General features: G+C 43.1%; 1 protein-coding gene across 5 annotated transcripts in view; it reads right to left on the reverse strand.

Moving 5' to 3' along the window:
- The window catches only part of XPO6 (exportin 6), a 205,463-nt gene that overhangs the window by 22,993 nt on the left and 167,701 nt on the right, over positions 1 to 14,769 (reverse strand). For all 5 annotated transcript variants that reach the window (XM_029576103.1, XM_029576106.1, XM_029576105.1 and 2 more), the window contains 6 exons: positions 14,384 to 14,528; positions 13,413 to 13,559; positions 11,980 to 12,169; positions 11,360 to 11,515; positions 9,278 to 9,392; positions 7,301 to 7,472 (listed from right to left, as the gene is read on the reverse strand). In XM_029576103.1, coding sequence (XP_029431963.1) covers positions 7,301 to 7,472; positions 9,278 to 9,392; positions 11,360 to 11,515; positions 11,980 to 12,169; positions 13,413 to 13,559; positions 14,384 to 14,528 — 925 coding nt within the window. The remainder of the gene's footprint in view (positions 1 to 7,300; positions 7,473 to 9,277; positions 9,393 to 11,359; positions 11,516 to 11,979; positions 12,170 to 13,412; positions 13,560 to 14,383; positions 14,529 to 14,769) is intronic.

A 14,769-nucleotide genomic window follows, 5' to 3' on the forward strand; every position in this document is an offset into this window, starting at 1 on the left:
TCTTAAGAGCCATCCCAGCAAGGGATTTTGGGCCTAGGGAGGATCCCTGGGCTCAGGCTAAAAAGATAGGGTTCCAAGGTTAGGGAGGCCCCCAGGGAGAAGGCAGGAAGCCATGGTACTGATACAACATATTTTTGATGTTTTGAACTGCTACAGAGATAAACAGCCTTTTGCTGTATTTTGTGTTCTGTAAATAAGTTTTGCGTGTGGAAACAGCCCGAGTCTGCCTCCCTCTTTCTCAAGCTGTGGCTGCTCCCAGTTACCATACCAACACAGTCATTTTTAAATGTCCTAAGCGCTTCTGGAGATAGATGTGTTTTTTGTAAGACCACCACATGAGCTATTTAGCCTTTTTAAGCATATCAAGAATCTTTTTCTGCTTAATTGGAGAATGGACACTATCCACATTGAGAGAACCCACTTTCAAGATATTCATAATTAATATCAAAGATTGTAATGCACATACAATTCTCCCACATAATGTGGAATATTTCAATTAAGAGTCCAGGGGTGTTCCCCAGCAATTGTTTTCAGAAATAAAGATAAAGTAGTCCCCACAAATAATACCAACCAGAACACAAATAGAAAACCTCTTGGCTGCAGAACCATCAAAATACACCTTCGCTAGAAAGATCTATATATCTGGCATCCTACACACAGACCCCACACAAAACAGAAAAAACCCCAAAATGCTCGTCAAGGGTCTGCATCTTCAGTCCCACATTCTTCATTTCTTCTGGAAAATGCATCCGATAGGGCAATAACCAATATTCTTCTCAACAGTATCATTGCATGGGCATATATTGTATTAACAAAAGAGAAGATTAAATCTAATACAAGGCAAACATTCACAGACTGCTTGTCAGGAAGCATTCAGCTCAATCCAAAACAAAAACATCTTGCATTACAAACGACCATAATATACAGAGCTATATAAAATATCAAATCTGTTTTAACACTGCTCATCAGGAAATTACTCAGAAAGATAGCAATGCTTGAAAGTCTGCAGGTCCACATCCACACAAGCTGCAATTATTTATATTCCACTTTTTGGTACTTCAAAGCAGATAACATTCAGGTACTGTAAGTATTTCCCCGGAGGGCTTACAAGCTAATTTTACCTGAGGCAACCGAGGGTGACATGACTTGTCCAAAGTCACAAGGAAGTCGCAGTGGGATTTGAACCCTGGCTTCCCAGCCCACTGCTCTAACCGCTAAGCTACTCCTTCACATGATGAGTAAAGAAACAAAAAGAAAAGTGACTAAGCAGCAGAAAACCTTGCAGCAAACATAAAGGGGATGGCGAAAGCATACTCAATGTCCAGTAACAAAAAAAACAAACAAATAAATAAAAATCACAAATGAGAATTAAATCAATGTACGTTAAAGAGTCTAAATTACATAACTGGAGATCCTCATTAAATCTGAGTAAGGGTCGATAAAGCTTATGCAACAGCTACATCCAGTAGCAGAGAGTACAAAAAATAGCATCAGATTAAATACACACCACAATCTCTGTAGCATGAAGAGATGAGAATCTGGAAAAACGCTAAAGGAAAAAAAGCAAAATGACACAGTTCAAACCTACACTTAGTTCCAACAATCCACAAACTGTTGCCCAAAGTTACTAGAAGACTTCACTAGGAACTGCACTGATAAAGAAAAAAACCCAAGTGTGTCACAAAGCCAGATTGCACCAAAGGCAAATAATCAAATAAAGCAAAAACAGGGCCCAAATTCCAAGTGAAGAATTCAAGTCATTAGAATTAGTCATGACCCAACTCAGCTCAGATAGAAAAGAAACACAAAAAATTCGATCTCAGCAATAATAGAGATGACAACATATTAGAGGAAGGGCATGGCAAATAAAACGATGGATGTCATAATGCCTCTGTATCGCTCAATTTTTGGACCGCACCTTGAATACTGTGTGAAATTCTGGTCGCCACATCTCAAAAAAGATATAGCTGCACTGAAGAGAGTACAGAGAAGGGCAATGAATGGCTCTCCTATGAGGAAAGGCTAAAAGAGGTTACAGCTGCTCAGCTTGGGGAAGAGATGGCTGAGGGGGGATATGATAGAGGTCCACAAAATCATGAAAGGACTTGAAAGGATAAATGCAAAACAGTTGTGTACTCTTTCAGATAATACAAGGACTAGGGAGCACTATGAAGTTAGCAAGTAGCACATGTAAAATAAATCTGAGAACATTCTTTCACTCAACACACAATTAAGCTCTAGAATACATTGCCAGAGGATGTGGTTAAGGAAGTTAGTGTAGCCGGGCTTAAAAAAGGTTTGGATAAAGACATGGAGAAGTCCCTAAACTGCTATTAATCAATAGGGAATAGCCACTGCTTGTTGCCAGCATGGGATCTAGTTAATGTTTGGGTACTTGCCAGGTACTTGTAACTTGGATTGGCCACCTCTATAAATAGGACATTGGGCATGATGGTCCCTTGGTCTGACCCAATATGGCATATTTTTTTTGTTCTACATACTTCAAGGCCTGTTCTTTTGTTTAAAGAACATTATTGGCGAATGCTTTGAGCTTGGAAATTAAAATGTAAATTTAACACCTTTGCGTGCAGTAAATGTGCCATTGTGCTTCCATAACTTTTTGTGAAAAGTCATGAATAACCAAAGTTTTTGCCCATCATATTCCAGTACAGAACATTTTATTGGCTTGCAAAATCTAAAGTTTATCAGCAAACTTCAAAATTTTGACGATTACAAGTCTTGCTTTTGGGGTGCCCTCCTTCAGTGGGCTGATACGGTGATCCCTGCATTGACTGTGTTGGCTTCTTTGGCTCTGAGGGAGATGACACCAGAGGGATCTCTTGTGCCTCTGGCACCTTTCTTTGCACCTCAGCCATCACTTATCTTCTGTACTGTACTCAATCCCTGATCTGTGTTGGATCCAGGAACTGGTGCTGTGAAAGTGGGTGTGAGGAGAGGCTTTTCCAAATTTGTAGGACATGGAGTGGGGGAGGGAGCAAGAATCCCACCTCTACTTCCTATGTCGTGAGTCCGTCAATGCCTCGCTCTGAGAACAGGAGCTGCTCTGCTGTGCAACCTCATGTTGTGGCTTTGGGCTTTTACCTGATGGCAGCTTCACAGGTTCTCTAATCTTCCAGGTAGGGTACTCCTGTGCATTTGGAGACATCCTACCAGAACTGTAGCAACTGAAGGTATCATGATCCAAGCAGGGATAGCAAACAGTATGGTTATTGATAATGGACATCTGGCGTCCTTAAAAAAAGTTTGCTTACCGTAAACGGTGTTCCTTAGATAGCAGGATGAATTAGCCATGCTGTCTGGGAGTGCATCGTGTCCGGTTAGTAGGCGGAGTTTTCTCAGTTAGTACAGAGTTTTGAACTCTGTACGGCTGTGCGGTGAGCTTCCCGCGCGATTGCCTTGTTACCTCAGTCTCTTGTAGCCAAGCGATATGTATGTGGAAAAAGTTTTGGTAGAATCTGTAGGGAGGGAGGAAGGGTTTGCATGGCTAATTCATGCTATCTACGGAAACACCGTTTACGGGAAGAAAACTTGCTTTTTCCTGTTGATAGCAGGGCTGAATTAGCCATGCTGTCTGGGAGTCCCAAGCTCCCAGGTTGTGTCCATGTAATATGTTTCCATAGGTGAGGACACTACCCTCAAAAAAGGTAGAGTCTTATTCAGGTGCAAGAGTTGACAGGATCGCTGAACCCAGAGTTGCATCGGAAGATGTTTTCTGTTCAATACAGTAGTGTGATGTGAAGGTACGAAGAGAAGATCAAGTTGCCGCTTTGCAGATGTCTAGCGGCGGAACTTTCTTTAAATGTGCAACAGACGCTGCTGTTGCGCGAATTTGGTGCGCTTTAGGTTTTGTGTTCAAAGGAAGAGCATGTTTATTGTAGCAGAATTCAATGCATTGGGATAATCAACTAGCACTAGTTCTTTTGGAGACGGGTTGATTTGGAGAATTTGGATTAAAGGAGAGAAACAGCTGAGATGATCTGGATTGAGAATGGGTCCTTTGCTTGTAATAAGCCAATGCTCTTTTACAGCCTAAGGAATGGAGAAGCCTATCCCGGTCATTGTCATGAGGCTTAGGTTTGAAGATTGGCAGTGTGATGGACTGATTGATATGAAAAGCCAATACCACCTTAGGAAGGAAGGCAGGATGAGGTTGAAGAGTGACTTTATTATGGTAGAATTCTAAATAAGGAGAATAATGAACTAAGGCTTGAAGCTCACTTACTCTCCTTGCTGATGTGACAGCTACCAGGAATACTGTTTTCCAGGTTAGGTATTTGATGTGGCACAAATCTAATGGTTCAAAAGGAGGTAGCATTAATTGTTCTAGGACAATATTGAGATTTCATGGTATAGGCGGTTTTATGACTGGTGGTTGTAGGCTGAGCATGCCACGCATGAATCTGGAAATTAAAGGATGGTTGGAAATGGGAAGTCCATTATGAGAGTGGTGGAAAGCTGCAATGGCACGAATATGTACACGAACTGAAGCAGATGCCAAACCGGCTAAGTAGAGAGTGTGCAGATATTCCAGAAGTTGCATGACTGTTGAGGAGTAAGGGTCTAATCGCCTCCGTTTGCACCATTCTGAGTAACGACACCACTTTCCGGCATAGTTATGCCTGGTTGAAGGCTTTCCGGATGCGATAAGGATGTCTTCTAGTTGAGAAGGAAGTTCCAGATGGTTTAATACTTGCCGTTCAACCTCAATGCCGTCAGGTGAAGGGAACGATGCATTTGATGAAGGAGGGACCCACCCTCCTGAGTTAACAGACGTGGATGGTTTTCCAGTGGTATTGGTGGGCGAATGGATAGTCGCAAGAGATACGCATACCATGGCTGCCTTGGCTACGACGGAGCTATGAGGATCATATTTGCTGTGTCTCGGATGCATTGTTGAATTGTTCTTGATATTAGTGGAATGGGAGGGAAAGCGTAGAGTAAGCCTCCCGTCCATGGGATGAGAAAAGCATCCGGAGCTTGACGAAGTTTGCTCAGGTAGATTGAGCAAAATGTCTGTGTTTGACGGTTGTTCTCTGTGGCAAACAGGTCGATTATTGGGTTGCCCCAGCGTTGAAACAGTCTAGATGCAACGTCCCGATTTAAAGTCTATTCGTATGGATGGAAAATTCTGCTGAGGCGGTCCACTGTAAAGTTGTCTAAACCCAGTAGGTAAGTGGCTTGTATCGAGACTTCGTTTGATATTGCCCAAGTCCGTATCCGAAGTGCTTCCCAACAGAGTATCCAGGAATCTGACCCTCCTTTCTTGTTTATGTAGAACATGGCGACTTGGTTGTCTGTGTATACCATGAGATGTTTCCCCAAACTTGGGGAGAGAAGGTTTGAAGTGCTCTCCAAATGGCTCGAAGTTCCAGAAGGTTGATCTGGTGTGCGCTCTCCTGAGGAGACCAGAGGCCTTGAGATTTCAAGTCGCACAGATGGGCTCCCTAGCCTTTTCTGGATGTATCTGTCGTGAGTGTGATTTGATGGGGAGATAACCGAAAAGGTGCTCCCGAACTTAGGTGGTTGGTGTTTATCCACCATTGGATGTCTGTTTGCATTTGTGTTGTAAGATGTATTTTGGTTGAGAGTGGTTGCAAGCATTGAGACCATTGATTCTTGAGGCCCCATTGTAGGCGGCGCATGTGTAGTGTCGTGTAGGGAACCACATGAATAGCTGCCGCCATATGACCCAGTAGCTGAAGGATTTGGCATGCCGATTGATTGGGTAGACGCTGAGCTAGCAAGGATAGAGTGCGAATCCTGTCTTGCGGGAGATATGCTCTGTTGCATTGTTTTGATGAGCGCTCCAATGAACTGTAGAGTCTGGGTCGGTTGCAGGTTGGACATTTTGTAATTGATTAGAAAGCCCAATGTCTGAAGACAGTTGATTGTTTGGAATGTGTGAGTTTGCAGAGTAGCCAGATCTGAGGCTACTAACAGCCAGTTGTCTAGATAGGGAAAAATCTGGATCGAGAGCTGTCTGAGGTAACAAGGCAATCGCGCGGGAAGCTCACCGCGCAGCCGTACAGAGTTCAAAACTCAGTACTAACTGAGAAAACTCCGCCTACTGACTGGTCGCGACGCGCTCTCAGACAGCATGGTTAATTCAGCCCTGCTATCAACGGGAAAACTGTTGACTGTAGTTTTCTTGGGCTTTTCCATTCCTTTTTTTTTTTTTTTTTTTTAAAGAACTGAAAAGTTCTGTTGAGGGGCTGTCAAGGCAGTAGCAAAAACAAAAGCTGAAGGGAGGCAGAATCAGTCCAAAGAATCAGCCAAGCAAAATCTTAGTGGTAGTTCAGATGAAGACAGACTAAGGGGCTCATGAAGCAGTGTTCAGGCACAGGAACTCCCCTGCACATGCTCAGCAAAACTTTTATTGAGCTCCGAGAGATGGATACATGTCAACGCCATTGGATAATATTCCTCATATATTATGGCTGAGTCATGCCTGCTTGTCAAGAGAGCTACTTTTTAGAGAACGAACGATGAAAAAAATCTACCCCTTTTATTTTATTATATGGTACTGTCTCAGTCTCCTGACAGTCTGTACATTTGCCATTGGTTGCAGTGGCAGATTTTGATCAGCTTTACTGAAGCCACAGCAACTCCTGTCTAATCTGTGGCACCATCACAGAGAGCCGGTAAACTGAAAATGACGGATTGTATGTAGTTCTGAATAAAACCATTTTTGGATAAAAGCATTACAAACAGAATTGTCATCTTTGTGTTTAAGGCTGTGGATTTGCTCAGCCCTAAGGCTCAATATTAGTGTGTAAAGTGCTTACTATACTCATGCCCACTAGCGGTGGCATCCACATATGAAGGTTGATCTGAGACCCAAACTTATTTTATGACTGAAGTTTCACCTTAATCCTACTACTGAAGACAGGAATAGAGTGAGCTGAGTCTTAGGACTCAAAATATTCATAGATTTGTTACTGTATCCCCATCTCCTAGAAGTCAAACTGTGGAAGAGACTTCTGTACTTACAATGCCTAGCCTAATGAGCAAGAGTTCCACAAATATCTTAGAAACAGGGCGGTAAGAGAATAAAAGTGCTGGGGTAAAGTCAAGGATCTTCACTGTGTCACTGAAAGATAGCAATCACCTTCCCTACTTGGTTGGGGGTGGGAGAGTGACTGGGGAAGGGATAGAGAGATCATACTCTAACCATTCACGTAAATAGCTTGTACGCCTCCGAGGGGGGGGGTGTGTGTGATGGAATTTGGAAGCACCTCCCATCCCTCTCTCCCACCTCATGTCAGCCTTGCCCTCCTACCTCTGCAATGATAGGGTACACTTGCTCCATGCACAGTGAGATGATGCTGGGTAAGAAAGGCTTGAATGCCTGTCCCGGCTCCTGGACCACCACCTGCAGAATCTTCAGGAACTTCTCCACCACTCGACAGCCAGAGCTACCCTCATGCAGGATACTTTCTGCCAACTGCTCCCTAGAGACACAGACAAAGCCCCGTAAGAAGGGATCTCTGCTCACTGCTTCCTATAAACAGAGAGCGGAGCTTCACGAATTACTCCCCCTGAAAAAGTATTCAGATTTTCACAGGGAGGCTTGAAGGGGTCAACAGTAACATAAATAAATGGCAGCATTAAAAAAAACCCCAAACTGGCCCATCCAGTCTGCAAAGTATGATTCTTATAAGATCAAAAGCCAACAGTCAGGTCCCCTTCCATGCTCTATTACCAAGTTTTCTAATAATTCAGAGCGCAGCCCAAACTAGCAAAGCCACTATCTAAAACATTTGGCCTTCCCATGCTCACTCCACACAGGTTTCCCCACTGCCTTTTTGGGAGATCTGCATCGGCTCTGCACTTTTGCCTGCACTCATCCCACAGCTTCAGGATTTGTGGCTTTGTAAGTCCAGAGCCCAAAGGCTTCTCTTCATCAGGTGGCAGAGCATCATGACCTGAACCACAGCTCAGAGAAACAGCAGCCCTCTTCTATCGCACAACTCCCCCAAGCCGTCTTCCCACCTGATGCCCTCGCCCATCCCCTGAACTCCTCATGCTCAGCTGCTAGTACTTCTCCCTTCACATAGCTAGTCTGTAATTCTCTCATTTAATCCCAAACCCAAAGCCAGTTATTTCTTGGGGGACTTTTCTTCATCCCTATCCTGCACTGTGCTTTTTTCAGGGCTCTCTAATATATCCTTGGGGGCTTTCACAAATGTAATCTTAAAGTTTCCTCTCCCATTCTGCTGACCAAAACAGAAAGAAAAGCAACTCTATTATTAGATGATGATGGTGATGATGCAGTAGCACATGGAACAGGGAAGATTCACACCAGCCCTGTGTGCACCAGGGCCAGAGAATACAACTGCTAAAGGCAGCAGTAAGGAAAATGGAGAGGAGCTGCTTGCTCTATCTGTGCCAAGGCTCTGGTCAAACTGCTTGGCTCCTGCAATGCTGTCACTGCTGCACTCTGTCTAGTTTCAAGTAGACTAAGGGGTGTGGGTGGTCTCAACCCTCAGTTGTTGATTTGCACCGTTGCCTGGACTCAGCTGGAAGAACCATCCTACTCCAGACAAAGTAGCAGTGGCAGAAGGATGGGAGATGCAAAAAAAAAGTGGTGCTGAAGGAGAGAGAGCGAACAGAACAGGGTTGGCATAAGCTTTTGCCACCTTAGGCACCTGCCTATGCTGCCTGCTTGAAGCACCAATCCTGCAGAGGTTCTCTCTGCTAGCTGCTCTTTATTAACATATAGTTGGGTGGCAAAAATGCAACTTGTACTCTTGCATCCATGAACCCCCCCCCCCAAAAAAAAATAAAACCCAATGTGCTCTCCAAGAAAAAGCACAAGTAGGAGTTTGTTGAATTGTCAGGTATAGAGGGAAATGCGGAGCTGGCAGAAAGCTCATCTTCCATGTTCCAGTGAGACTCCAGCATCGCCCACTGCCACAAGACAAGCAGGGTGTGCAGCAGGCAGGACTATGAGCAGTGCTGTAGGTCTGAAACTGGGAAGTCAAACACATGAAAGTTTACAGTCTCAGAACTGAAAATTCTTCTTGAAATAAAAGCTGCAGGAGTGTAACTCTACCCTCTGCTGGAGTCAGAGAAATACTGGCTAACTGCAGGTGGCACTCTTGTATATATGGCAGTGCCCAAAGTTTTGGTTCTCTGACTCCCTCTGCTGGTAGGGATACACAACCCACTTCTCTGGACTGATCCTGTACATACTGGGGAACTGAAAATTCTTCTTGAAATACCTAGCAACCAAGCACAGTTAGGAAGGTGTTACCTGGTGAACATGTTAAGGAAGGTCTGGATGACTTGCTCAGTGAAAGGCACTCCCATCTGGACTCTCAGCCCCTGAAACAGGGTGAGGAAAAAACTCAGCATCTCATCTGTCACATCTGCAAGGACCAGGAAAAACAAATACATAGTAAATATAGTAGGAAGATTACATATTCTCAGTGGTCTAGATAGATCTGGGAAATAAGGACAACCAGTATTCAACACTGCAAAATACTAGAGGATACCTCTTGCTCAAAGGTTGCCTCAGGAGGCCACTCGTGCCTTCAGGTAATGAAAATATTCTCTGTTTTAAAGGGAGAATATGACAGCCTTTACTTCCCCTCATGAAGTTGTCATTGAAGAATCAGTGATTTTTCTCCTCTATTTTTCACATTTTTTTTTTACTAATCTATGATTTGTAATCATTCTGGGCATGATTGAAGCTTTTTTTTGGCTGCCCTTGTTTTCCTGTCCATTGGATTACATTCTTAGCTCTCTCTTGGTGTAACAGCTCTTTATATTTTCTCAGGAGTTAGTTGTACACAGTGTTCATGTTAAGTTCACATTTTTACAGTGGGAATCTTCTTAATATTACAGTGGCTCTCTTGGAATTACCATGGAACAGAGGAGCCTGAAAATCCATGCAGGTAACTTTCAAGCAACTCTGCGTGACCCGGGTACATGCAGATTATAAAATACATGTATATATACCCCCCCTAACATACACGCGTGTTTCCTTACGCACAAATATCTGCAATGCATTTAGAGCATGCATTTTTCCTATTTTAAAAATGTGAATGTATTTCAAGCACAAATAAAACTGCGGATTGTGGAAGTAGGTATAATTTAACATATGGGCGTAATTGAAAATCACCAATTTGCCAAAACTTCCACCAGTTCACCGAGTCCTCCTCCACGTCATCTAGATTCTCTTAGTTCTTCATTCAGAGCTCCCCCAGTTCACCCAGACCTCCCACCCAGCCAACCAATAGCAAATGATATCAATTGTGCAAGATGATCAGTAGGTATAAAATTACACAAAAGTAGTTGACCAATGTGCGCACATAAGTTTCTTATAAGATAGCCATTTGCATGCTTACCCTCTTGGTCCCACCACCAGTGTGTAAATGTGCACGAGACCAAAATATGCACGTACATTTGAGGATTATAAAATAGCACATATGTGAGTACAAGCTATTTATGTGCATATGCACTAATTTTACAAGTGTAAATGTTTTGAAAATTCCCAACAATGTCTACTTTAAAATATTTGAGGCTTCAATGTACTACTCTCCTTGGTCCCCCTTTTGCTTTTCCTTTAAAGAAAGAGATCCCACTTGAGAGACTTTAATTTTCCTATTACGTACAAGTATAAGGGAAGATAAAATCTGAACACTGATTTGTGCAATGCACCAGAAGGGAATATAGGAAGAGTCTAACTGAAAGACGACATTGGCCCATACAGCTCAACCCTTTGGGAAATTCCTTCTTCATGGTGATACAGAGAAAGGCCAAACTCTGTTGATCATCAGTTATTTTTCTAAGGTAAACAAAAATGTTGCTTCTGGTGATGAACGCAAATCCCTGCAGCAATTACTACTTTACTAAATGAAATATAAAGTATTATAAAATGGAACGCTAACATTGGCCACTCAGTAGTCTGTCTAAATGGGTGATATCTGACAGTAAGAGCCTGCTGAGCTTGCATGTGGGAGATCTGTGGTCGATTCCCATGCATGTCTTGTGCTTCTCAGGCTCACTGGTGCTGCGGATACTGTGGAGGTAGCATGCACAGTGCGTAAGGGGAAGGGAGTTTTGACCATGACAAGAGCGACACCTAGTGGCTACACTCAAGATGCATTCGTGTCAATTTTAAGAAGAGCATGGATTGGTGACCCTTTACTGAGGCCTGCAGCTGTATTAGCTGGGCAAAAGCAACAGGGGCTAAAAATGGGGGGAATCCCAGATGCCTGTCACTGAAGACTCATAGTGCCGTAGCCCAGTAGGGGTTTCCAAATGAACTGGAAACCCAGAGGAGGAATAAACTGGCAGGCCTATCAGCAACATGCTTGTGTGAACAACATACCTGATTGGTGAATGAAGGCAGGGAGCAGAGCCAGAGACACCTGAACTGACTCCTGTAGGGACTGATAACAGATCTGCCGGGACTTTGTGGCTTCTCCTGAGATATTCTCAACAATATCCTTTAAAACACTAAGCGTCTGATGGATAACAACCTTGGCTGCAATAAAAGGTATATTTATTAATTTGTCTGTATTATGGTATGTATATTTTATTGATTTGTTTTGCTAATTTTGTATACTTCCTTGAGCTTTATGGAAAGGTGGTAAATTAATTTTGCTAAACAAACACATAAAAAACTGACAGTGACTGTATTATCTACTGAAACCAGGAATTCAATATAGAGAATAAAAAAAAGGATAACCATCTTTTGAGGCCTACCTAAGTCTATCCCCAGCTGCTTTCAGTGGCTTCTCTAATCTGTGTCTTTCAATATGGATTCACAGGACAAAATGACATTTTGTCTCACTAATGAAATCCAATAACTGTTTCCTCAAATACCTTTCTAGCCGTCTTTTCAACCTCTTGCTAGCAAGTGGCTTGTGCCAGAGTCCAGCTCCTTTGTGTGAAATATGCAGCTCATTAGAAAGGGACACGTGGACTAAAGAGAAGCAAAGCACTTACTGTCCTCTAGCTGTCCCTTCCGGGGTGGATGAATGGCGTTGGCCTTCAAGTGGCGGAAGTCCCGGGTGAGCGCAGCAATTAGGTTGGTATGGTTTGTGGAACGTTCCGGCCACTGCTGCTCATTCTCAGAAAGATTTGGCCACGGCAGCAGCAGGACATTTGAGAGGGCTCGGCACACTAACACCTGGGCCTAAAGGAAATGAAAGACACCAAAAGACTCAAAACTTTTCAGAGCAAAAAATAAAGTCCTGGTAAACATTTGGGGACTCCAGATAAGAAAAAACAAACCCTTCCTATTAACCAAAATAGGTCATTTTTCTGGAATTCAATGCTGGAGAAATAGAGGATGTGTAACATGAGTGCAGTGTGTACTGGTAAGGGTGAAATGCTGCTATTTAATGAGCTAATTTGGATATTTAAGATGGTGCTCACTGAAGTCTAGAGGCAAATGACCTGGTTAAGATAGCAACTTATCTTCTGACAAAAGGAGGTAGACTTGAGAAATGTTTTCTGCTTGTGAAACCAGACAACTGAAATAAATCATTCTTCCTGCAGAGTGCATCGACAGTTACTCTGAATCATCATACCTTAGGAAGGGGTCGGCTGAATTTAGCATCTTCTAGGGTGCAAGCTCTCTCTCTCTTGCATATGTTTAGGAGCTAAATATTGACGTCAAGATGCATTAGCAAGGAAAGGGCTTCAGGTGTAGCGTTGTTACTCCTCCACTGATGGAGTGCAAATGACAATGCCTCACTATGGTCCATAGTTTGGGCTGCTTGGCAACAACCACTGTGTAGCTTGTCTTTAATATTCCATTCATGGGGGAGATCTGTGCTTTGGCCTGTTGATGTTCTCATGGCACTCCAGTATCTTCGAGGAATATCAAAGCCAGCAGGTGCAATGCACGGGCCTTGAATGAAGTGCTTGAGACGTACTCATTGTTCCAATTCTGTTTATCAGCATTCTTCCTGATCTGGTGAAGACCCTGAGGGTGGCAGTACGTTCTCAGAATGGAGACTAAGACACCTTGTTGAGGTCTTGGTTGATGGGTAGATTGTCATTAGTAAAGAAACAAGCAATGAGGCAGTCTTATACTGCATCATGAGAAGGGAATACTACACAGAATTATAAACAGTGGCATATTAAAGCCAATCATCAATATGACTTCTGAACATCTGTGAGGGTTCCTGAGAGATACTTATTTTGAACAATGTTCTATTTCAAAAATAATTTGTATGCAGTTACCTCAGCATTCAAAGTACAAGGACATATAAAATCCACATAATTAATGGTGCTTTATGCTCAATATTAATCCTATCTTCATAAAAAGTCATACTTGCCACTTTATTTTTTTCACAAGGTAAGAGTCATGTTGCAATATTGAAGCAATATAACAGCCCCACACAGCTGTACTTAAGGACTGGGACCCTCACCTCATCGGGAAGCCTCTGTGCAGATCCATCGGTGATCCTGTTGAAAATTCTCTGCACTGCGGGGATGCTGATCAGAAACACAGGACGTACCGTGGTGGCTAATGACACAAGTAAATGGCATGCAGACAAGAGCAATTTCTCCTGCATCTGGAAATTGGGAACAAGGAGGAAGAAAACGAAGGTATGAAAACTAAAAATATTTAAGTCTCTGCTCTTCAAGCATTCCCACAGTACTATACAAAAGTCTAGGAGTCTATGTAACCAGTGACTACTGGAGTAATATAGTTAAACACAGAACATTAATATTGTAAACAGAATGCTTAAACATTCCTATAAGACGTGGGATTTCTATTTTTTTTTAATTTTTCATCACTAGATAGCGGCATGTATTGCTCAAGGTGAGATGCAGCAAGATCTATTTTGTCCTGTGAAATTAACTCAGCTAGTCTGTGAGTATAGCGTACTGACAATCTCGTTTCACCACATACAGGCAAGAGACGAGGAGAGAGAAAGTGCGAGTTCTGTTTCTTTGCTGTCTTTTCCTGCCAGCAGGCTGAGCCCCAAATTACTTCCACTTTTTACCATCATCACATGGAATAAGAGGAGCTCATCAGGGCTTAGCAGGCTCCACAATGAAAAGCAGTGAAAGTATGGCAAACCTGAATTTTGGGAAGGAGAAAAAGCTTCCACCTGTGGTTTAGCTGCCAACAGTGTAATGGACATGGGTTTTGGGATGCTGCAGAGTCTAAAAGTGCCTAGTCCTCAAGGAAAGCTAGAGGCCATGCTGGCACAGAAGCAACATCCATATCAATCTTCAGCCAGCCAGGGTGAACTTGGGTCTCTTGGTTCCCCCACAACTATTTTCCACTCCCACCAAAATCTTACATACTCTGAGTGTACATGAAGAAGGTATTAATGAAAGGAGTCCTGCATGGCTCAGCAGAGATTAGCATTACCTTTTGGAGATTTACCTTGGTGCTGATGAGTGGCGTGATGGCCTCCATGGCACTGGAGAGGAGTGAGATGAATTGCTGGGGGTTCTGACGATGAACTTCATTGTAAAACTGTGCTAGCCAATGAGAATAGGCCTGCAATGCTGCTAGCGCTTGGGCATGCCTAACGAGGAAAGACAGAAAAATACTATAAAGATAAGAATAAACCAGTGCATTGTGTGTGTGTGAAACTGAAGAGATAAGGAAATTAAAACAAATGGCAGGGTCTGGGGAATTAAAGCTTGGTCAGAAATAGGACAGGAAAAGCAGATTCTGGGGGCACTGGGAGAAATTGACATGCCCAAGGTTACACACAATCAGTGGCAGAAGGTGTCAATTAGAATTCATATCCCAGGACACTCAAC

Source organism: Rhinatrema bivittatum, chromosome 14, assembly GCF_901001135.1.
Source record: "Rhinatrema bivittatum chromosome 14, aRhiBiv1.1, whole genome shotgun sequence".
Classification (NCBI taxonomy): domain Eukaryota; kingdom Metazoa; phylum Chordata; class Amphibia; order Gymnophiona; family Rhinatrematidae; genus Rhinatrema; species Rhinatrema bivittatum.